Source organism: Theropithecus gelada, chromosome 10 (assembly GCF_003255815.1).
Source record: "Theropithecus gelada isolate Dixy chromosome 10, Tgel_1.0, whole genome shotgun sequence".
NCBI lineage: Eukaryota > Metazoa > Chordata > Mammalia > Primates > Cercopithecidae > Theropithecus > Theropithecus gelada.
Window position 1 is genome coordinate 8,664,826 of NC_037678.1, and position 24,420 is coordinate 8,689,245.

Genomic DNA, 24,420 nt, shown 5'->3' on the forward strand with positions numbered 1-24,420 from the left:
CCACTGCACTCCAACCTGGGCAACAAGAGCAAAACTTTGTCTCAAAAAAAAAAAAACTAAAAAAAATAAAAATAAAAAATAAAACATGCCCCCCCACCCCAAAAGTAATATATGTTCAGCACCCACAGCACAAAATATGGAAAACAGAAAACTATGAAAGCCAGGCGTGGCGGCTCACGTCTGTAATCCCAGCGCTTTGGGAGGCCGAGGCGGGTGGATCACAAGATCAGGAGTTCAAGACCAGCCTGGCCAACATATGAAACCCCGTCTCTACTAAAAATATAAAAATTAGAACTGGGTGTGGTGGCATATGCCTGTAGTCCCAGCTACTCGGGAAGCTGAGGCAGGAGAACCGCTTGAACCTGGGAGGTGGAGGTTGCAGCAAGGTGAGACCATGCCACTCCACTCCAGCTTGGGCAACAGAATGAGACTCCGTCTCAAAAAAAAAAACAACAAAAACAAAACAAACAATAAAAACAGAAAACCATGAAAAAGAAAATTATCTGGGAGATACCAATTTGGCACATTTCTTTCCAGTTTTATGCCCATTACATGTGTACATAAAGTGACTGCACCAGCCTTTCCTGAGTGCCAGGGACTATCTACAGATATGGGCTCAGCCAGGTCTCTATACACTGCTCACAGGTACATCCTGGTGCCCTACAAGCTGCTTTGTGTACACTCTGGTTGGTCCTTCTTAGTATGTAGACCACATCTTCAACCAAGGACCAGTTAACAGCCCCATCCAGTGCCTCCTTGAATCCTTTCCAGCCACTTACCGGGACCTGCTGCACCTGTGGTGCGGCAACTGTCTGCACCGTGGCCGGGGCAAGGGTCTGCAGCGTGCCATTGGCTGTTTGTGTCAGCACCCGCTGGGCCTGTACTGTCTGCACCTGCTGCTGAATGGTGACCGGCTGTACCTGGGAGGATGTCACCAGGCTTTGGACTTGAGGCTGAAGGACTTGGGAGAAGAGGAGAAAAAAGGCACAGAGATGAGGAATGCATTCTGTCAAGTATCTCATAATGATTCCAACTCCCCACCTGCTGCTGAAGATGATGTGCGCAGCCATTTACAAGCTGGTTTAGACAACCAGAACATCCCATAAGGGCTGCATCAATTTCTGAGGGAACCAGTACAAATTGTTTTATTACTCTGGGTGCCAGGGTGGAGGAAAGGGAAGCTAATCAGCAAACGACTGCACCCAGCAAGGGAGTTAACAGATGTTGAGAATCAACAACTCCCTGGGGCTTCATTTCCTTCCATCCTTTCTGGACGGGAAGTGTACTTTGGGAGGACTGTCTCAGCTTTTTGCCTTTACATTCCTCCACCCGTCCCAATTCTTGAACTCCATTGAAGAACTGTAAGATTCTTTGAAATTCAGAGCAATACTAATCTCACCCAAGGCTCCCCAGAGCCAGAGGGAAATATGATGAAAAGGCACTGGGATGCAGCACATCACAGAAAGAACAAGCCCCTTTCAGTCATCCATTCCCTCAACACATATTGAGGGCCCAGCATGAGGCTTGCTACTTGAAGCTGCTGCACCTACATTAAAAGTCATATTCATCGCCATAGTGGATGCTCAGATGTTTGTTGAATGAATAGTTCTCAACTGTGGCGGCTGAGATCTGGCTGCCACCTAGCCGATTTCAAGCCTTATTCAAGTCTCCACCACTAGTTATCAGGAAGGCCCTGTGTCTACTATGCTTGCTGGATTTTTTTTTTTTTTTGGAGACAGAGTTTCGCTCTGTCGCCCAGACTGGAGTGCAGTGGCACAATCTTGGCTCACTGCAAGCTCCACCTCCCGGGTTCACGCCATTCTTCTGCCTGAGCCTCCCAAGTAGCTGGGACTACAGGTGCCCGCCACCATGCTTGGCTAATTTTTTCTATTTTTTAGTAAAGAAGGGGTTTCACCAAGTTATCCAGGATGGTCTTGATCTCCTGACCTCGTGATCCGCCTGCCTCGGCCTCCCAAAGTGCTGGGATTACAGGTGTGAGCCACCACGCCCGGCTGCTTGCTGGATTTTTTAACCAAGTATTTTTGAAATAGGCACAATAGATATTAAGGTATTTGAAGCTGCAGAATGTGACATGCTCCTGTACCAGTTCTTATTGACAGTTACCAGAAACTCATTCAGACAGGACCATATTGATATACCCGCCATTCCTGAAGAGGACAGAAATATTTACAGTGTCTGCAAACTGACACATAAACTTTGAAACCAACCAACCACTACCATTCTGACTTCTGAATCACCTTGAAAGCTAGTGGCTGCATTCTGGTATATCAAAGGCTGCTGGATGATCCTTGTCTGCGGAGTGGTGCTGAATGTTGGGGTGATCATTACCGTCTGTTGTTGCAGCTGAGCTTGAGGTTGAGGCTGGGGCTGGGGGCGGGGCTGAAGAATAGGAGTTGCCCTGGGTGTGGTGGGAACTGAGGTGGGAGAAACCTTGACCTGCAGGGTTGGAGCCTGTGGGGAGGCCGTCGAGGGAGAGAAGGAAGGTAATGGGACCTGGGTGAATGACCGTTGCATTGAAGGGTCCACAGCTCCACTGCTGCTGCTGCCCCTGCCATTGCTGCTACTGCTACTGCCACTGCTGCCGCTGCTGCCGCTGCTGTTACCACCACTGCCAGGAAAGGAGCTACACAGCTGCTCTGAAAACAAGTCAGGGAACTCTCCCACTTGATTACTGACAAATTGCAGCATCTCTGTGAACAAAAGAAAAGGAGTAATTTTATTGCTATCTAAAAAGTTACCTTTCAAACTTGCTTAAGAAACTAAGGCATGAAAACCCAATGGCCTTCCTAAGACCATGGCAGAAATGGGTCAGGAAACCCTTACCTCTTTCTTGTGGGGATCATCTGGGACAAGATGGCTGACCAAGGTCCCAGGACAACAGGACAGGACTTTATCTGTTTGATGTTCTTTTCCCTCCTCACTCTCACCTCCAGGCCCTTTCTCTCATTTTTTTTTTTTTTTTTTTTTTTGAGATGGAATCTTTCTCTCTTGCCCAGGCTGGAGTGCAACAGAGATCTGGTGCGATCTTGGCTCACTGCAACCTCTGCCTCCCGGGTTCAAGTGATTCTCCTGCCTCAGCCTCCCTGGGACTACAGGCGCACGCTACCATGCCTGGCTACTTTTTGTATTTTTAGTAGAGACAGGGTTTCACCATATTGATCAGGTGGATCTCAAACTCCTGACCTTAGGTGATCCACCCACCTCAGCCTCCCAAAGTGCTGGGATTACAGGTGTGAGCCACCACACCAGCCTCTCTCATTTTCCTGATTGTTTTGATCAATCATAAAAGGAACTACCTTTGTACTAGGTGGGTGCTGTTTTGTCGAAGTACCAAGGGTCCTTTTTTACAGCTGGAGACGCTAAGGCAGCGAGTAGGGAGTCACTGTCCTAAGGCTGTGAGTATAGTGGCCTTGGCTTGTGAGGCCACCTCCAGTCCTAGCACTGCAGACCCTAACTTGCTCTAACCCCTTTCCTCCTCACCACAGGGAGGCTCTGGGCCTCCTCTCCAAGCTGAGTAAAGCCCTGGGCACTGTTAGTATTCTTGGAAACACTCAGGGACAACCAAGTTGATGGCCCTTAAGTCATGGAGCTTCAGGAATGCAAAGAATGGAAAGATCATATATGAAATCCAGGAGAGGAAAGTGACTTGGCCAAGGTCCCACAGCTTGTTAGGGTACAGCCAGGATTAGAACCAGTTCTCTGCCTCCCAGCTTTGTGTTCTTCTACCACAACGCAGTGCAGGTGTGTTGCCAGGTCAGAACACAGCAAGCCGGCCCCGCCCTGGACTCTGTGCTTCCCAGGGCCCACGCTGGCCCTTGTCTGGTTGTGCCCCTTTTCTCTGGGCAAGGGGTCTTGGGTCCAAAGGGATGTGTCCACCTGGAGACCACACTCCCCTTTCTAGATCATGTTCCGAGTAGCTGGGACCCTTAAATTCCCAGCCTGAAGGGTCTCAAGCCTGCTTCCAGGGCCTCTTCTCTGGCCAATCTTCCCACAGCCTTTCCAAAACCCAACTTAACCCACAACTACCCCCTCATCTCTCATGACTCCCTTCTTTTCATATGACTGCTCCCTATAGGAGTCAGGGGCCTCAGCTTTGTCCCAGATAGTTTCAGATCTATAATTTTCTACATTGTCCACATTCTTTTCTCTTTCTAATACACTCCCAAGAAGCTACTGCTTGTTCTTGAACTACGGCCCCTCCTTTCCAAACCCTCAAGGACATATGATGCTCTGATTTAGACACCAAAACAACAAAAACCACCACACCACCACTATAAAAAAAAAAAAAAAAAAAAAAAGGCACCATCTCCATTCCCCCAAACCACTACCAGGCTGTTCTTCTCAGGTCTGCGATGCTGTGTGTGTGAGTGTGTGTTTTTTTTTTTGGTGGGGGGGGGGGGGGGGCGGGCGCTGGAGCCTGGGATATGTTTGTATATCTGACAGAAAGCTGCTGAGGCCGGGTATGGTGGCTCACGCCTGTAATCCCAGTGCATTGTTAGGCCAAGGTAGGAGGGTGACTTGAGGTTAGGAGTTTGAGACCAGCCTGGGCAACACAGTGAGACTCTGTCTGTCTGTCTGTCTCTCTTTTTTTGAGACAGGGTCTTGCTCTGTCACCCAGGTTGGAGTGCACTGTCACAATTTCAGCTCACTGCAGCCTCCGCCTCCCAGGCTCAAGCAATCCTCCCACCTCAGCCTCCCTAAGAGCTGGGACCACAGGCGTGCACCACCATGCCCAGCTAATTTTTGAATTTTCTGTAGAGACAGGGTTTCACCATGTTGCCCAGGCTGGTCTCAAACTCCTGAAAAGCAACCTGCCCGTTTTGGCTTCCCAAAGTGCTGGGATTACAGGTGTGAGCCAGGGCACCTAGCCAGATCCCTTCCCTGAACACAAAACAAACAAACAAAAAAAAAACACAAAGATTTTTTGGGCCAGGCGCAATGGCTCACGCCTATTTATTTTATTTTATTTTATTTTTTTGAGACAGAGTCTCGCTTAGTCGCCCAGGCTGGAGTGCAGTGGCGCGATCTCGGCTCACTGCAAGCTCCGCCTCCCGGGTTCACGCCATTCTCCTGCCTCAGCCTCCCGAGTAGCTGGGACTACAGGTGCCCGCCGCCTCGCCCGGCTAATTTTTTGCATTTTTAGTAGAGACGGGGTTTCACCGTGTTAGCCAGGATGGTCTCGATCTCCTGACCTCGTGATCCGCCCGCCTCGGCCTCCCAAAGTGCTGGGATTACAGGCGTGAGCCACCGCGCCCGGCCGCTCACGCCTATTATCCCAGCCCTTTGGGAGGCCAAGGTGGGCGGATCACGAGGTCAGGAGATCGAGATCATCCTGGCTAACACGGTGAAACCCCATCTCTACTAAAAATACAAGAAATTAGCCAGGCATGGTGGCGGAAACCTGTAGTCCCAGCTACTCGGGAGCTTGAGGCAGGAGAATGGCGTGAACCTGGGAGGTGGAGCTTGCGGTGAGCAGAGATCGCGCCACTGCACTCCAGCATGGGCTACAGAGTGAGACTCCGTCTCAAAAAAAAAAAAAAAAAAAAAAAAAAAATTGAAGCTTACAAAAGGATAGGAAAAATAAATCATAAATAAACGTAAATAGGCCGGGGGTGGTGGCTTATGCTTGTAATCCCAGCACTTTGGGAGGCCAAGGTGGATGGATCACCTGAGGTCAGGTGTGTGAGACCAGCCTGACAAACATGGTGAAACCCTGTCTCTACTACAAAACTTAGCCAGGCATGGTGCTGGGTACCTGTAATCCCAGCTACTTGGGAGGCTGAGGCAGGAGAATTGCTTGAACCCGGGAGGCAGAGGTTGCAGTGAGCCAAGATCGAGCTACTGCACTCCAGCCTGGGTGAAACGGTGAGATTCTGTCTCAAAAAATAAATACATAAATAAATAAATGTAAATAAATAAATAAAGCTGCTGGGGCTTTCCAGTGTGGCCTCCATATGGGATCACTGGAGCTCAGCATTTCAATCTGGGCACCTTAAGTATCCAGTCAGCTAAGCCTGCTGTGGGCAAAACAGCATCTCACCAGACTCCATTCCTCCATAGTGGTATTATTCACCAACACCATGACACAAAGCTCTGTCCTCACTCAGCCTCGTGTGAGGGAGAAATGGGCAGATTGCTACAGACATTGCAACTTGTACCAACCAATTTCAATTCCTTGACATGATGAAACTAAGAAATGTCCTCAAATTCAGTACATTTAAACAAAACATAATTTAGTGCTGACACACTCCAAGTACAAGATTATAAAATGCTTTAAGAAAATGATCGAGAGAAATCTAAGAATTTGTTGAACCTTTTAGAATTCCCCCAAAATCCCAACTGTCTAAGAAATCAACACAGAGGGCTGCAACAAAGAGCCAGAAAAACATCACTCACTGGCCGACAGTTTCCATCCGTGGAAAGCTAAGGAGGGCAGAAGGCCAGGATGGTCTCATAGATGCACACAGGCTTTGGTGGTAGTCAGGCCTAGGTGTGAGTCTCTGGAGGCCCACCTAATCAGTGGTGTGAGTGTGGGCAAGTTACTTCTCTCTACACCTTGGTTTCCTCACTACAAAAGGCTGCTTTAAAAATACACACTTGGCCTCTTTGCTCTGAGGATTAAGAAGATAATTTATCCAAAGTACTTGGTGAAGGGCAGACCCTTATGCAGGTCCCTATTAGTGGTACTTCCAGAGCACCCACTACACACGCACGTGGGCGCACTGATCTCATTTTGTCAAGTACTCTTGAAACCCTTTTGTGGGGAAGATATGGGCTGCTGTGGTGAAGTAACCTACAAAGGTCACAAAGCTTAGTTCACGAAGCGTGAGAGTGTGTAGGCAGATGGAATGAGACTGCTTAAATTAAAAAAAAAAAAAATCCCTTTCAACCCACACACAAAAAGCTCCAACGGAGCCATCTCCAGTCAGCCAGGCAGCTGGGTACAGGGCTGAGCGGCACAGAGGGGCTGTTAATATGAGCATCTGCAGAAAGGAGTGATAGGAAGCTCCAGCAGGGCATGCAGAGCCTCTCCAGGACCCCATCTAGTCTGCAGTGCCAGAAAAGAGGAGGCCTGGAGAACCAGGGTGCAGTTGTGCTTTTTAACTCTGAGCTACACCCCATGGGAACATCCTAATGGCTCCTCACTGTTCCCTGCTCTGATCATTCACATTCTTCGATTACACAGGCTCTCATTTCCACAGAGAGCCATGAAACTCAGAAAAGGGAGGCCTGGGAGAAGGCACAAGCTTTATGGAGCTTTGAAAATGAAGCTCCAGTTCCTGCGACAGCCCACAGAGCCCAGGGCCAGAGACAGGCCTCCCAGGAGCTAGGCTGGCACGCTCAAGCTCATCTCACTCCCCTGCTCCTGTTTTGAGCTGCTTGGTAAACTCATAGCTAAGTTGCTTAACAAAGTAGGTGAGGCCCCCGGAAACTGTATCTGGGTTCTGGTCTCTAAAAGCAAGTAACCAAAATTAGAGGTTCCTGTTATCATTCGTGCATTGCAAGCAGTCCCATGACTCACAAAGAGACCCCGAGTACACATGTACTTTATGCAGCTTGTGGCTTGAGGGGCTGTTAGGGGCTGGGAAACCTAGTTTACAAAGGTCATTTATTCTTATATTTTGTATTTATTATGCACCTTGTGTTAGATAATTTTTTATATATATATATTTTTTTGAGACAAAGTCTCGCTCTGTCACCCAGGCATGCAGTGGTGCGATCTCAGCTCACTGCAACCTCCGCCTCCTGGGTTCCAGTGATTCTCCTGCCTCAGCCTCCCAAGTAGCTGGGACTATAGGCACATACCACCACACCCTGCTAATTATTGTATTTTTAGTAGAGACAGGGTTTCACCATGTTGGCGAGGCTGGTCTCGAACTCCTGACCTCAGGTGAGCTGCCCGCCTCGGCCTCTCAAAGTGCTAGGATTACAGGCGTCAGCCACTGCACCTGGCCCTGTTTTTAATAATTTGTTAAAATCATAGAAGTAATATATTCACTAAAGAAAAATTTAGAAAGCATATAAATGAAAAGAACAAAAATAAAAATCATCCAGCAGTTCCACTACTCTTGAGTCATCCATTGTCAATTTTTTTTTTTTAAAATGGAGTCTTGCTCAGTCGCCCAGGCTGGAGTGCAGTGGCGTGATTTCGGCTCACCATAACCTGCACCAACCAGGTTCAAGCAATTCTCCTGCCTCAGCCTCCCGAGTAGCTGGGATTACAGGCACGTGCCACCATGCCCAGCTAATTTTTGTATTTTTAGTAGAGAGGGGGTTTCACCACGTTGGATAGGCTTGTCTCGATCTACTGACCTTGTGATCCGCCTGCTTCGGCCTCCCAAAGTGCTGGGATTACAGGTGTGAGCCACTGCACCTGGCCCACTGTCAGTGTTTTTTTTTTTTTTTTGAGACGGAGTCTCGCTCTGTCCCCCAGGCTGGAGTGCAGTGGCCGGATCTCAGCTCACTGCAAGCTCCGCCTCCCGGGTTTACGCCATTCTCCTGCCTCAGCCTCCCGAGTAGCTGGGACTACAGGCGCCCGCCACCTCGCCTGGCTAATTTTCTTGTATTTTTAGTAGAGACGGGGTTTCACCGGGTTAGCCAGGATGGTCTCGATCTCCTGACCTCGTGATCCGCCCGTCTCGGCCTCCCAAAGTGCTGGGATTACAGGCTTGAGCCACCGCGCCCGGCCAGTGTTTTTTTTTTTTGAGACAGAGTCTCACTCTGTCACCCAGGCTGGAGTGCAGTGGCACAATCTTGGCTCACTGCAAGCTCCGCCTCCCGGGTTCACGCCTTTCTGCCTCAACCTCCCAAGTAGATGGGACTACAGGTGCCCGCCACTACGCTCAGCTAATTTTTTGTATTTTTAGTAAAGATGGGGTTTCACCGCATTAACCAGGATGGTCTCAATCTCCTGACCTCGTGATCCTCCCGCCCCAGCCTCCCAAAATGCTGAGATTACAAGCGTAAGCCACCATGCCCGGCTGTCAATGTTTTAACGTGTGCCCTTCCAGACTTCTTCCTCTACAAGGCTCGCTTGCACACTTAAGCATGCACATGTATGCAAACGGTTTTACAAAAATGAGATCACACTGAACATGCTACTTTGCACCCTGTTCCCTTTTCTTAATAAAATATGAAGAACATTCAGTGTCAACCATTACAGACATAACGTCATCCTTTTCAGAGTCCCACAGTATCATGTTGTGTGCCATTGTACCGTACCAGTGTATTACAATTTGTTTAACTTACTCAATGATGAAAATTTGTTTAACTTACTCAATGATGAAAAATTGCTTTCAATTTTTCAGTATTATCTTTTTATTTTTTTGAGACAGGGTCTTGCTCTCTTGCCCAGGCTGGAAGGCAGTGGTGTGATTGTGGCTCACTGCAGCCTCCACCTCCTGTGCTTAAGCAATCCTCCTACCTCAGACTCCTGAGTAGCTGGGACTACAAGCATGCATCACCAAACCTGGCTAACTTTAAAGAAATCTTTTTTTTTTTTGTGGAGGCAGAGTCTCCCTATGTTGTCTAAGCTGGTCTCAAACTCCTGGGCTCAAGCGATCCTCTTGACTTGGCCTTCCAGAGTGTTGGGATTACAGGTGTGTGCCACCACACCCACCCAGTTATTCGGCATTATTAACAACTCCTTTTTTCCCCTAGTTCTCTGTTTTTTTGGGATAAATTCCTAGAAGTTAGATGGCTGGGTCAAGGACCAGTATACATGCTTTGGAAAGGTTTCAAAAATCTATGTTCCTGCTAGTGTTTCCTCACAGCCATTTCTGTCAATCTCATAGTGGAAAAAACCGACATGGAATTGTTTTGTCTTGCATGACTGAGTACTAACTGAGGCTGAAAGTCTTTTTTTTTTTTTTTAAGTCCCAATTTTATTGAGCATTTGTATTTCTTCCTTTGTAAACTGCCTGCTCTAGATCTTTGTTCATTTTTTCCATCAGGCTATTTTTTTTTTTTTTTTACTGATTTTAAAAACTTCCAGATATTTTGGATATTTGTTCTTTCTTAAATGTCTGCAAGTATTTCCCCCACTTTGTTATTTCTCTTTTAATATGTTCAGGAAGAAAGAATGACATAGCAATTAAGAATCACCATGTCCTAGCCTTGGAACCTGCGGCAAGTTTTACCTCTTCAAGCTGTAGTTTTTCTCAACTGTACATTGTGGCTAACAATTACAGCTAACTCACGGATTGATGAGATAACTCATGTGGAATCTATGGCACCATGCCTGGCACTTAGTATTAGCTAGTACACATTATTCATAGTGGGTTTTTTTTTTTTTTTGACACTTTTGCTTTACCTCTTACTTTGAAAATGGGCATTTGTTCAAATGCATCAGATATATCCAGCAACAATCTGAGCATAACATAAATTTTGCATTTGCTTATGTATGAGAGAAACACTAGGAAATGTGGAAAACCATATTCAGCTGAAACGAGCCATGCAGAAATGCACAAAATGTACACACACATACACAGGCACCTTAAACGTCTACCAGCTTCATCAGGTCACTGCAAGTGTTATGAATCACATCCATACATTGATGTCAGAACTTTCCATTGGACTTCAGACAGCCCTCCTTCCACCACTTCCTGATAACTCCCAAGCTGTAACCTAATGACAGTTACCTCCCTCAAGCAAACCTTAGGTGTTTTTCAAGCCAAAGTGCCTTTTCATTTTGATATTTATATATTTCTTAGTTTTTCTGGTCTATAAGACTGTATGACTGTTTTATTAGGTCCCCATCTTTTTAAAAAAATAAATCTTTCCTTTTTTTTGGTCACCTATGAGAATTTTTATTGTTGTCATCTATAACCCCCCATTTCCCAGTAAGTTCTGGGTTTTTGTTTTAGAGACAGAGTCTTACTCTGTCACCCAGGCTGGAGTGTAGTGATGTGATCATAGCTCACTGTGGCCTCTACCTCCTGGGCTTAAGATATCCTCCAATGTAGCCTCTTGGGTAGCCGGGAGTACAAGCACACACCACCATGTCCAGATAATTTTTATTTTTTATTTGTAAGAGAAACTGGGTCTGCTTTGTTGCCCAGGCTCGTCACAAACTCCCTGCCTCATGAGATCCTCCCACCTTAGCCTCCTGATTACAAGCATGAGCCAACATGCCCACTCCCTGTGTTTTTTATTGCATGATTTCGCATAGCATGATTTTTAGAAATGCACATGATGAACTATAGCAGAACTGACTATACACCAATTTTACATTGTAGAGTGAAATTACATGGCTTCTGTGTAACACTTAAGAAAAACCCTCACCTTCAAGATTACAGGAATATTCACCTAAACTTTCTTCATTTGTACTTTTTGTTCATTTTATCTTTCATATTAGAGCTGCTCAACAAGCACAAGAACATAGAAATAATCACGGTGTGATGTGTGTAGGCCGCTGAAAATGACATGGACCACACCAGTGAGGGAGGTAAATGCAAAATCTAATTCCCAAGAATATCCTGATTGAACGTATGTAACTCTTTCATCATAATGATCCTATCTCCCCATCCACAATCTTTTTTTCTAATAATTATTTAAAAAACCAAATGTAGACTAGTATCGAACCTGAACGTAAATGTGAGACAACCATTTCTCCACCATTCTGCTATTTGTGATCACCACTGCTTTCTCCAGGACCTAAAACATCAGTTACCCGCACTCTAGTCACCCAGAGGAGCAGTTGAGGAACTGGGTTCTTTCAACCACATCCTTCAATTGAGAAGCCCTAAAATGCAAGCAATAATATAGGCAACAAAGGGAAAGTTTTTTTGTTGTTGTTGTTGAGACGGTCTGTCGCCCAGGCTGGAGTGCACTGGCGCGTTCTCGGCTCACTGCAAGCTCCGCCTCCCAGGTTCATGCCACTCTTCTGCCTCATACTCCTGTGTAGCTACAGGTGCCCACCACCACACCTAGCTAATTTTTTTTTTTTTGCATTTTTAGTAGAGACGGGGTTTCACCGTGTTAGCCAGGATGGTCTCGATCTCCTGACCTCGTGATCCGCCCGTCTCAGCCTCCCAAAGTGCTGGGATTATAAGCTTGAGCCACCGCGCCCGGCCACAAAGGGAAGGTTTTAACAGGCAAACTGCTGTCTAAAAATCACTCCACTCAAACACCAGGGGGCACATCAGAGCACAAAGATGGTATCATGTATTTCAAGGGGGTTCTGGGTCACCTTCCTGGGAAGAGTCTGGAGGAGGTGTTGAATGACACAGGATGGCAAGCTGGTGACTCAAGCATCCTATATTTTAAGCAACGGATGAGTGAACTCTTTTACTGGCAAAGAAACCACAAAGAAAAATTGGGTGGAGAGGTGCGGATTCTCAAATGCTTGTGTTTCGTAACATACACAAAGGTGTCATATATTCCTTCGCATATACCAAATATTACATAATAAAATAAAACAATTCAGAATGAGAAGAAAAAGGAATCACAAAGGAAACCCAAAGGAATTCTCAAATGGTCTTCCCTGTCTAGTGCTCTCTCTCACCGCCTCTCATGGCAGCCCCGGAGGGACTCAGCTCTGCAGGAAAAAGCAGTGGAAGTCCAGGCTTTTCTGGCCTATTGTAGCAGGGGACCTGAGCCAGCTCTTACAGTCTGAACAGGAGAGGGATCTGCAGCTCCACTTTCCATTGCTCTTTCTTTTTCCTCCTGCCTTAAGTTCACTCAGGTCTCCTTCCTTAGCATCATGGACTTACCTCTTCACTCCACTTCCACACTCTGCCTTAATTTCAACCATAGCCTCCTAGCCAGTGACAAACATCTTCTTTGAATATCTTGTTCATCCAACAGTCTTTTAAATCAAAGAAAATTCTGTTTTTTTGAGACAGAGTCTTGCTCTATCGCCCAGGTTGGAGTGCAGTGGTGTGATCTCGGCTCACTGCAACCTCTGTCTCCCAGGTTCAAGCAACTCTCCTGTCTCAGCCTCCCAAGTAGCTGGGATTACAGGTGCCTGCCACCATGCCCAGCTAATTTTTGTATTTTTAGTAGAAATGGGGTTTCGCCATGTTGGCCAGGCTGGTCTTGAACTCCTGACCTTAGGTGATCCATCCGCCTCGGCCTCCCAAAGTGCTGGGATTACAGGCGTGAGCCACTGTGCCCAGCCCTTAAATCAAATCAAATTCTTAAACACAAGTTTCCAAGCTTCCTATGAATTGCTCCCTCTGTTTCAAGGATTTTCACTTCCCACCCACTTTAGTTCATCATCCACCCTGGACAAGTACTCACTCCCTTTTCTGCACATGCCTTTGAGGGGTGGGGTACGGCAATTTTTCTTTGAATGTAAGTGCCATGCCTCCTCTTTTCTACTTGTGACTAACTACCCTCTTCCTTTCTCCAAAGTCTGAATTTCACAATTCTACTTCAAAACTAAAAATTGCTTTCACCAAGGACTCTTTTACACCTCAGATGATCTAGCTATCTTTTAGTTCTTGAACTCAATTGTGATTTATTTTGTTAAAGAAAATTACTGGCCAGGTGTGGTGGCACATGCCTGTAACCCCAGCACTTTGAGAGGCTGAGGTGGCCAGATCTCTCAAGTTCAGGAGTTTGAGACCAGCCTGGGCAACATAGCGAGAACCCATCCCTACAAAAAATACAAACTTTAGCGGGGCATGGTGGCACACACCTGTAGGCCCAGCTACTCGGGAGGCTGAGGTGGGAGGATTGCTTAAGCCTGGGAGGTGGAGACTGCAGTCAGCAGAGTTTGGGTCAGTGTACTCCAGCCTGGGTGACACAGCAAGACCATATCTCAAGAAAACAAGAAAGAAAAAGTAACTAAAACTTGGAAATAAGACCAAAAAAAAGTTCTATGCCTCTTTAAAGTTATACTAAAATTCAAGTTACTCAGGAGACTAAGGCAGGAGGATCACTTAAGGCCAGGAATTTAAGGCTGCAGTGAGCCATCATCATGCTATTGCATCCCAGCCTGGACAAAATAGGAGACCCTATCTCTCTAAAAAATAAAAAAACTTGGTCGGGCCTGGTGACACAAGCCTGTAGTCCCAGCTACTTGGTAGGCTGAGATGGGAGATCACTTGAGGCCAGAGTTCAAGGCTGCAGTGAACCATGACTGTACCACTGTACTCAAGCTTGGAACAACAGAGCAAGGTCCCTGACTCAAAAAAAAAAAAAAAAAAGTTATACTAGAATACTGTCTATGATGCCTGCCTAAAGGTTATCTGATGCTCTACGGAATCATCACCTTGTTTGACTTTCTGTTTACTACTGATTAGGGCTCCCATTCTGTAAAGTTAGATGTTAGTCTGCAGAAAATTGTTACGTTACAATGATTTCTGTTTGGTAGAAAAGATAACCTTTAAGCTTTTGTTTTCATTGCACTGTAGGACATTAACTAGTTTTGCCTTTTTTTTTGAGGCACAGTCTCGTTCTGTCGCCCAGGCTGGAGTGCAGTGGCACGATCTTGGCTCACTGCAACCTCCACTTCCCAGTTTCAATTCTCCTGCCTCAGCCTCCTGAGTAGCTGGTACTACAGATGCCCACCACCACACTCAGCTAATTTTTGTATTTTTAGTAGACAAAGTTTACTAAAACTTTAGTAGACGAAGCTGGTCTTCAGCTCCTGACCTCAGGTGATCCACTTGCCTCAGTCTCCCAAAACGCTGGGACTACAGGCGTGAACCACCGAAACTGGCCCTAGTTTTGCATTTAAATTTGCAATCTTATTCCTGCATTCTTTTTTCTACTATTTTTTTTTTTTTTTTTGAGACGGAGTCTCGCTCTGTCTCCCGGGCTGGAGTTGCAGTGGCCGGATCTCAGCTCACTGCAAGCTCTGCCTCCCGGGTTCACGCCATTCTCCTGCCTCAGCCTCCCGAGTAGCTGGGACTACAGGCGCCGCCACCTCGCCCGGCTAGTTTTTTGTATTTTTTAGTAGAGACGGGGTTTCACCATGTTCACCAGGATGGTCTCGATCTCCTGACCTCGTGATCCACCCGTCTCGGCCTCCCAAAGTGCTGGGATTACAGGCTTGAGCCACCGCGCCCGGCCTTTTCTACTATTTAAATATCAGTTTCTTGCAATCTCCTTTGATCCATTTGTCATCCTGTTATCTTCGTTAACAATGTTAATAACTCTGATATGTGCTCATGACGTTTTAGTATAACAGTATGTTTTTAACTTTTAAAAAACTTTACTTTGCTATATTACATATAGTGTTTTTTTTTAAAAAAAAAAATGCTGCACATGCCTATTGGTCCAGCTACAAGGGAGGCTAAGGTGGAAGGATCGCTTGAACCTAGGAATTCAAGGTCAGCCTAGGCAACAAAGCAAGACCCGGTCACTAAAATTTTATTTTATTTATTTATTTATTTATTTATTTTTTGAGACCGTCTCACTCTGTTGCCCAGGATGGAGTGCAGTGGTGTGATCTCGGCTCATTGCAGCCTCTGGCTCCGCCTCCGCCTCCGCCTCCACCTCTGCCTCTGCTTCCCAGGTTCAAGTGATTCCCAAGCCTCAGGCTCCTGAATAGCTGGGATTACAGGCACGTACCACCAAACCCAGCTAATTTTTGTATTTTTAGTAGAGACGGGGTTTCACCATTTTGGCCAGGCTGGTCTTGAACTCCTGGCCTCAAGTGGTCTGCCTGCCTCAGCCTCCCAAAGTGCTGGGATTTTAGGCATAAGCCACTCCCCCCGGATTCTAAATAAATAAATTTTAAAGATGTTTTTCTTATGTCTTGTGTTCTACAAGTGCATGAAGAAAATCTTCCTTTCCCTGTACCGCTTCAAGCACCAAGCATACTGGTATTAAAAAACAAAAACCAGGCCAGGCATGGTGGCTTACCCCTGTAATCTCAGCACTTTGGGAGGCCGAGGCAGGTGGATCACCTGAGGTCAGGAGTTGGAGATCAGCCTGGCCAACATGGTGAAACCCCATCTCTACTAAAAATATAAAAATTAGCTGGGTGTGGTGGTGGGTGACTGTAATCCCAGCTATACTCCGGAGGCTTGAACCTGGGAGGCAGAGGTTGCAGTGAGTCGAGATCGCGCCACTGCACTCTAGCCTGGGTGGCAAGAGGGCAAGAGTGAAACTCCATCTAAAAAAAACCACACACACAAATCCAACAACAACCAAAAAAAAAAAAAAAAAAAAAAAAAAACTGGCACTGGCACTGACTCACTGAAATGTTCTCAATAGCAACTTTCATGCAACCTATAAAAATGTTGATCATGCTTCCTGAACCAGAACTAGAAGGGATATTTCACCTCATAATGGAGTAAGATATTTTTAAAAGTTAGACTAGCCTGGAAAATCTGGACAAATCTATGTAATTTCTGCAAAGCTTTCACTTTTAGGGAGGTAAGTATGTAAATACAGAAGGATTTCAATGGGTTAAGCATCCATTGTGTACCAGGCACAGACATAATAAATTAGTCCTTGACCTCAAGAGTTAGTGAAAGGATCACAGCATGGTTTGTGAAGGCTGTCACAGCAGAGATGTGCATCTACAAGACACCAAAGAGGACACAGAGAACCTGACAAAATCACAGACTCCAGCAGGTCAACAGTTCCCTGACGGAGTTGGATTGAAGGCTGATCAGGATGCAAAGTACAGTCTAGGCCAGGGAATCTCATGAGCCAAGGCAGGGAGACATGAAGCTGCATGGTAGGCTGTTGAAGAAAATGGGTGATGGGTAGGGCACCATACTGGGCAGGTTGTTAGGGGCCAAAGCACAAAGGGCCCTACAACTCATGGTAGTGAACTTGGCCATTCTCCTTATTAAAAATGAAGGAGAACCCATAGCAAGTTGTCCAACAATGCTCTAAGAAGGAGAGCTCCTCCAGCCCAGCAGTTGCTCATTCTGGTTTATATGGGGTAGAGGAGGCAGAGGCTGCTCTCCTGCCTAGAACCCCATAATATCATGAACTAATTAAGAATCACTGGCCGGGTGCAGTGGCTCACACCTGTAATTCTAGCACTTTGGGAGGCCAAGGCAGATGCATCACCTCAGGTCAGGAGTTTGAAACCAGCCGGCCAACATGGTGAAACCCTATCTCTACTAAAAATACAAAAATTAGCTGGGCATAGTGGCACATGCCTGTAATCCCAGCTACTCGGGAGGCTGAGGCAGAAGAATCACTTGAACCCAGGAGGTGGAAGTTGCAGTGAGCTGAGACCGTGCCACTGCATTCCAGCCTAGGCAAAAAGAGTAAAACTCCATCTCCAAAAAAAAAAAAAAAAATCATTCTGAGAATATGAGAATGGCTGGAATAAAAAGTCAGATAACTTCAATTGATGAAGAAGCTGAGAATTTTCTGAAAACTGGTTAAATAAGAGTTTTGATTATAAATATGGCCCAAAAAGTGACTAAAACTGGGAAACAGGTCATCTCCCATGGCCTGTAGGGTTCGGGGTTTCAGACGAAAGTCAGGAGAGGAAAAAACAAAAAAATTAAAAAAGGGTGACAAGGGATCAAATTTAAGGAGAAAAGCAAGATGTCAAAAAGCTAAACCAAGGACTGTTTTGCAAGGCCAAACTGAACGGAGATTTCACAATTAAATTCAAAGAGAAGTGGCTGTGACGTCAGTAATGTAATCACCGTGCTATCTTTGAAAAATTAATTAATTTCCTTGAGACTCAGTTACTTAATTGTAAATATGGGAATAGTCCAAACCGACGGATATATATCAATGCACAGAAATACATCAAGCACATAATAAAATGTATTTAATTATTTCACTTTTTTTCCTTTTTTTTTTTCTCCCTCCCAGGCCAGGCCCCCATAGTTTTGCTTTGTTTTTTTTTTTTTTAAAGTGTCTTTAGAAGCAGGGCCTTATTGGCTGGGTACAGTGGCTCACGCCTGTAATCCCAGCACTTTGGGAGGCCAAGGCGGGTGGATCACCTGAGGTCAGGAGTTCAAGACCAGCCTGGCCAACATGGTGAAACCCTGTCTCTACTTAAAATACAAAAAATTAGCTGGGCGTGGTGGTACACACCTGTAATCCCAGCTACTTGGAAGGCTGAGGCAGGAGAATCGCTTGAACCCGGGAGGCGGAGGTTGCAGTCAGCCAAGTATGCACCATTGCACTGCAGACTGGGCGACAAGAGAGAGACTTCGTCTCAAAAAAAAATAAAAAAAAACTAAAAGAAGCAGGGCTTTACTATGTTGCCCAGGATAGTCTCAAATGCCTGGAGTCAAGTGATCTTCCTGCCTCAGGCTCCCAAGCAGCCCAGACCATGCCAACTTTCCATAGTTTGCTTTTCTTTTTTTTAAATACAAATCTAAAAAGGGTTGGCCAGGCACGGTTGCTCACGCCTGTAATCCCTGCACTTTGGGAGGCCGAGGCAGGCAGATCACAAGGTCAGGAGATCGAGACCCTCTTGGCTAACATGGTGAAACTCCATCTCTACTAAAAATACAAAAAAATTAGCTGGGCGTGGTGACGGCACCTGCAGTCCCAGATACTTGGGAGACTGAGGCAGGAGAAGGACATGAACCCGGGAGGCAGAGCTTGCGTGAGCCGAGATTATGCCACTGCACTCCAGCCTGGGCAACAGAGCAAGACTCTGTCTCAAAAAAAAAAAAAAAAAAAAAAAAGCGGGGGGTAAATCCCCAAGTTAGATTCCAATTAAACCTTTGAATAAAAGCCAATGGTCACACTATTGATATTTAAGAACAAAACCAACAACGTGACAAAGCTAATAAACTTATTTTCTGGGTAGAAAGCATATTTATATTTAAATGTATAGAAGGTAGTATTACTGAAATTAAATTAATTCATGTCCTTTATGAGGACAACATAAAAGTAGCTACCACTGCCGGGCGCGGTGGCTCACGCCTGTAATCCCAGCACTTTGGGAGGCCGAGGCGGGCGGATCACAAGGTCAGGAGATCGAGACTACGGTGAAACCCCGTCTCTACTAAAAATACAAAAAATTAGCTGGGCGCGGTGGCGGGCGCCTGTAGTCCCAGCTACTCAGGAGGCTGAGGCAGGAGAATGGCGTGAACCCGGGAAACGGAGCTTGCAGTGAGCCGAGATCGCGCCACTGCACTCCAGCCTGGGTGACAGCGTGAGACTCTGTCTCAAAAAAAAAAAAAAAAACAAACAAAAAAAAGTAGCTACCACTGATACCCACTTAGTACATTATATCAACCCTGAAACCAATATTATTATTATATTTTAAAAGTGAGGAAACTGGCCGGGCCCGGTGGCTCATGCCTGTAATCCCAGCACTTTGAGAGGCCAAGGCAGGCAGATCACTTGAGGTCAGGAGTTAGAGACCAGCCTGGTCAACATGGTGAAATCCCATCTCTACCAAAAACACAAAAATTAGCTGGGCATGGTGGCGGGTACCTGTAATCCCAGCTACTCGGGAGGCTGAGGCAGGAGGATCGCTTGAACCCTGGAGGCAGAGGCTACAGTGAACCAAGTTGTCACCACTGCACTCCAGTCCAGGGGACAAAGGCTATCAAAAAAAAAAAAAAAAACATAAAAAGAAAGAAAGAAAAGACAGAAAGAAGTGAGGAATCTAAGATTCAAAGAAATTAGATAATTTGCCAAAGCCCCCTACATAAGCTACAAAGTGGGTGAACTGAGATTTGAATTTATATCTATATTTAGGTTTGTCTGAGTCTCTCCTCTACCCACACTTTTCTCCCTTTACAAAACAAACATTTCTTGGATTTTACATTTATGCTCATCACAACATGTAAGACAGACTTAGAGTAACAAAAAAGGAGATTTGGGGCTCTGTGGAGGGGTACTTGTAATTATCTCATTACTTTTTTTTGTTTTGAGAGGGAGTCTTGCTCTGTCGCCAGGCTGGAGTGCAGTGGCGCCATCTCAGCTCACTGCAGCCTCCGCCTCCCAGGTTCTGAAGTGATCCTCCTGCCTCAGCCTCCTGAGCAGCTGGGACTACAGGCGCCCACCACCACACCTGGCTAATTTTTGGTATTTTTTGTAGAGACGGGATTTCACCATGTTAGCCAGGATGGTCTTGATCTCCTGCCCTCGTAATCCACCTGCCTTGGCTTCCCAAAGTGCTGGGATTACAAGGCATGAGCCAAGGTGCCCGGCCCCATCTCGTTACTTTTTTTTTTTTTTTTTTGAGACGGAGCCTCACTCTGTTGCCCAGGCTGGAGTGCAGTGGCGTGATCTCGGCTCACTGCAAACTCCACCTCCCGGGTTAAAGCGATTCTTCTGCCTCAGCCTCCCAAGCAGCTGGGACTACAGAGACATGTGCCACTACGCCCGGCTAATTTTTTGTATTTTTTTTTAGTAGCGACGGGGTTTCACCATGTTAGCCAGGGTGGTCTCGATTTCCTGACCTCATGATCCACTCGCCTCCACCCCCCAAAGTGCTGGGATTACAGGCTTTAGCCACTGCGCCCAGCCCATCTCATTACTTTCAATGTTCATTTCAATCTCAGGGTGAACATGTATGTAACAGACGCATCAAGGAGAATGAGGAAGAGATATTTTTGCCTGGCTGTATTTTACAAGCATACCTTCCTATCCAAATTATTAAATTATTCTTCAAATGAGACCATACGCCTTGACAAGATGCTCTTTTCTAGAATAAGCTCCCTCTTTCTAAGTAAAGTATAAATTAATAAAAGACACATCCCTTAAGACATGCATTCAAGAAACATTAACTGAGATCCTATTAAGTGCCAGATACAAAAACAAATGCCTTCAAGAGGTACATGTTATGGTAAGAAACCCTCTGCAAAAACATCTGCCGGGGTGGGCGCGGTGGCTCACACCTGTAATCCCAGCACTTTGGGAAGCTGAGGCGAGAGGATCACCTGAGGTCAGGAGTTCAAGACCAGCCTGGCCTGTTAACATGGTGAAAAAAATACAAAAATTAGCTGGGCGTGGCAGCAAGCACCTGTTTCCCAGCTACTTCGGAGGCTGAGGCAGGAGAATCGCTTGAATCTGGGAGGCTGAGGTTGCAGTAGCTGAGATCGTGCCATTGCACTCCAGCCTGGGCGACAGAGTGAAACTCCATCTCCAAAAAATAAAAATAAATAAATAAATTAATTAATTAAAAATCTGCCAGGACTGCATGCAAAGTGTTCAGATAGAAAGGGATACATGGTACAAGAGGAACCTGTTGGAATGTTGCTTAAAAAGCTGTTGTTGCTGTTTTTCAGTGTTATTTACTTCAGTGTATGTGTGTATATGTATATATTTATATACAAAGTTTAAACATGATTTTTTTTTTTAACTGGAAAATTACTTCATTAACACTGTGGTTCCCTCATTTTTCCTTTTAACACCTTTACTTTCACACACTGTGTTAAATAATCTTCAAAATCACCCTGTGAGGTAGCCGTTTCAAGCGCTGTTTTAAGTGAGTTAACGTATGTAAATCACGTGGGACAGATAGTGCCTGGCACTAAGTGCTTGAAAAGCGGTGTTGGTCGTGGTTTCTACACAGAAAGAAAAGTCCAAGTCCAAAGAGGGGGTGACCTGCACACCATCTCAGGTAGGTGGGGGAGTGAGTAGCAGACAGAGAGAGAAGACTTATTCCCTCCTCTAAGCCCTGTGCTCTTTTCACAGGGCTGCAGCCCTGCTACAGAAGTTGCCCTAACCACCACAGGGAGGTGCTTCCTCCTAGGAGTTTCTCACTGGGGTTGCCCCACCTCCCAGCGGTTGGGCTCTGCAATGAGGCAATCAACCAGAGTCCCCACCCATGCAAGAACCCCACCCTCTGCTGCAGCCAGGGACTCCAATCCTTGCCTAATGCTAAAATAGAGACACAAGATTCTTGTCATCCAATGTTTGAAAGGCTGTCTCTCTTATCCCATTTATTATTTTTAAATGCCTGCTCTTAAAAACAGACTTTGAGAACAATCAAAAAGAAAAATTGAGCAAATTAGTAGTAATAATAAAAAATAGTACAGGAATTAACATTTACTGAGCTTTTACTATGTGTCAGCAATTATATTAAACACTTTACATAAATTTCATTTAATCTCAATGACACTTTGAGGTAGATGCCATTATAATCTCCATTTTACAGGTAAGGACAATGAGGCACTCAGAGGCTAAGTAACTTGTCTAATGTCACCCAGTCAGCAGGTGGTGGAGTTGGGATTTAAAGTCAAGCTCTTAGCTACCACATAATGCAGATGCTGTGGTTCTATTATCATATGGTATCACCAAAGAGAGCCTGGCATTGGACAGGTGCTCAGTACGTGCTTCATTCACAAACGAGTAGAGTGAATGCCCCAAGCTCAGAGAGAGAAGGATGTGTCATCCCAGGTCTTTCCTGTATTTCCCAGCTCTTCACCTGCTGCTGCCCTGGCATCACACTGTTCCCTCTTTCACTCTCTTTTAGCAGACTACAAAATTGAGCGAGATGCAGAGTGAGACTCCAAGGAACTGATCCTGCATGACCCTGTTCTGCAAAAGGAGGCCCTCACATTTCACAACAGGTGACCCACTGCCAACAAAATCAGGCACAAGTCACTTCACCTGAAGTGTCCTCCTGCTGGGGGCAGAGTCTACAAAGCAAGAGATCTCAACCTTTTTCAGTCCTTAAACCATTCAGGCAAAAATGAAAGACCCCAACATCCCACCATCTTACCCTTCCATTCATTACCATGCCCCCAAATCTCCCTAAAACTAAGGAGAAAAAGAATACTCGCAAAGCAGGTTATCAAATCACGCTACAAATGCAAACATCCGGCCGGGCGCCGTGGCTCACACCTGTAATCCTAGCACTTTAGGAGGCTGAGGCGGGCGGATTACGAGGTCAGGGGATCGAGACCATCCTGGCTAACACAGTGAAACCCCGTCTCTATTAAAGAATACAAAAAATTAGCCAGGCATAGTGGCAAGTGCCTATAGTCCCACCTACTCGGGAGGTGGAGGCGGGAGAATGGCGCGAACCCAGGAGGCGGAGGTTGCAGTGAGCCGAGATTGCGCCACTGCACTCCAGCCTGGGCGACAGAGCAAGACTCCATCTCAAACAAAAACAAAAACAAAAACAAAAAACAAACAAACAAAAATGCAAACATCCACTCAAATTTGCATATGCCATGTACTCTGGGCTGGGAGCTGGAGGATCCTATGTGCCTTGTGTGGAACTCTGCACACAGCAAAGACTGAAAAGTATTGGTTTTCTTCCCACCTCCCATGCTCACAGAGAAGACAGAGAAACCTAACCAACTCCATAAACTGCCACAAGGGCAAGAACAGACAAGTGCCTCACAAAGAAAGGGCTGTCAGAGAGTAGAGAAAGGACTGATCCATCCTGGCAGGCAGTGAAAACCGAGCTTAAAGGATGAAAAGGGTTTATAAATTAGAGAGAGGGAAGGGTATTCCAGGCAAAGAAAATAGTTTGAGCAAACCACAGCATCAGGAAATGTCCTGCAAGCTGCTGAAGTAGAGAGCACGGTGCAAAATGGAGATGGAGCTGCCTATAGTTAAATTGTGAAAGGCTTGACTTAATGCTACCATATACATTTGGCTGCAGAAACTGCTTTTATTTCAGAGGCAAGGAGAGACACAGAATACATGGTGGGCATTTGCCACTTCTGTTCCATTTGTCCATCATCAGACCCGACCCTCCCATTAGCACCCTGATCTTCCTTTGGAGCATCCCCATTGGGCAGTCCTCAAGTGAGGGAAGGTTTCCTGCCAGTTAGCTCTGATTTGTGCATGCTCCCACAAGGAGTGTGACCCTTGAGGGAATGACCCAGGAAAGCAGAGACAATATACAGATCATGAAGGCAGAGGAGTACTAAGCAGGAGCCTCCTTGGTTCTGGCCCATTTTCCAAATTGACTCTCCAGCTTTTTTAGTCACTCCATGCACCACCCTTCTAACAAATCCTTTTCTGTTCAAGCTAGATAGAAGTGGTTTTTGCCGCTTATCACCAAGAATCCCGACTTATAAAGAACACACTGAAGCAAGGAGGCACCTGACCAAAACCCTGTTTGAGGAAGATAACAAACACCACAGTTATCAAGAGTGTGGTCTACACAAAACCCAGACACTCGAGCACCAGCACTGGTCAAGCCCTTCAAAATGGCTGTTCACGCAGCCTGGAACACAGCTGTTCTCTCCTTCCACCCCTTTAAGACCTCAGCTTATCCCTGAGAAGGCTTCTCTGATCCTGCCCCTTCCACTAGTTAGGTGTTCCTGTTGGACAACATTTCAGACCTTCCAGATTCAGATCTTTGGGGGTATACCCTGGGAGTTCATAGACACATTCAAGTTTGAGAACCTCTGTCCTATGCAGTACTCTGACACATATTCCTAGAGCATGCCAAATTATTCCCAACTTTGTCTAATTCTATCTAAATCAACACCATGCCCACTCCTTTACCTTCTAAAATCCTATTTACTCACCCTTCACAACTCAGCCCAAATGCTAAAGTCCTTGTGAAGATCTTTCTAATTCCCTTCCTCA

At 45.9% G+C, this 24,420-nt stretch overlaps 1 protein-coding gene across 2 annotated transcripts in view; it reads right to left on the reverse strand.

Moving 5' to 3' along the window:
- Positions 1-24,420, reverse strand: part of SREBF2 (sterol regulatory element binding transcription factor 2) — a 78,928-nt gene that overhangs the window by 39,678 nt on the left and 14,830 nt on the right. For both annotated transcript variants that reach the window (XM_025398526.1, XM_025398525.1), the window contains 2 exons: positions 2,259-2,711; positions 780-961 (listed from right to left, as the gene is read on the reverse strand). In XM_025398526.1, coding sequence (XP_025254311.1) covers positions 780-961; positions 2,259-2,711 — 635 coding nt within the window. The remainder of the gene's footprint in view (positions 1-779; positions 962-2,258; positions 2,712-24,420) is intronic.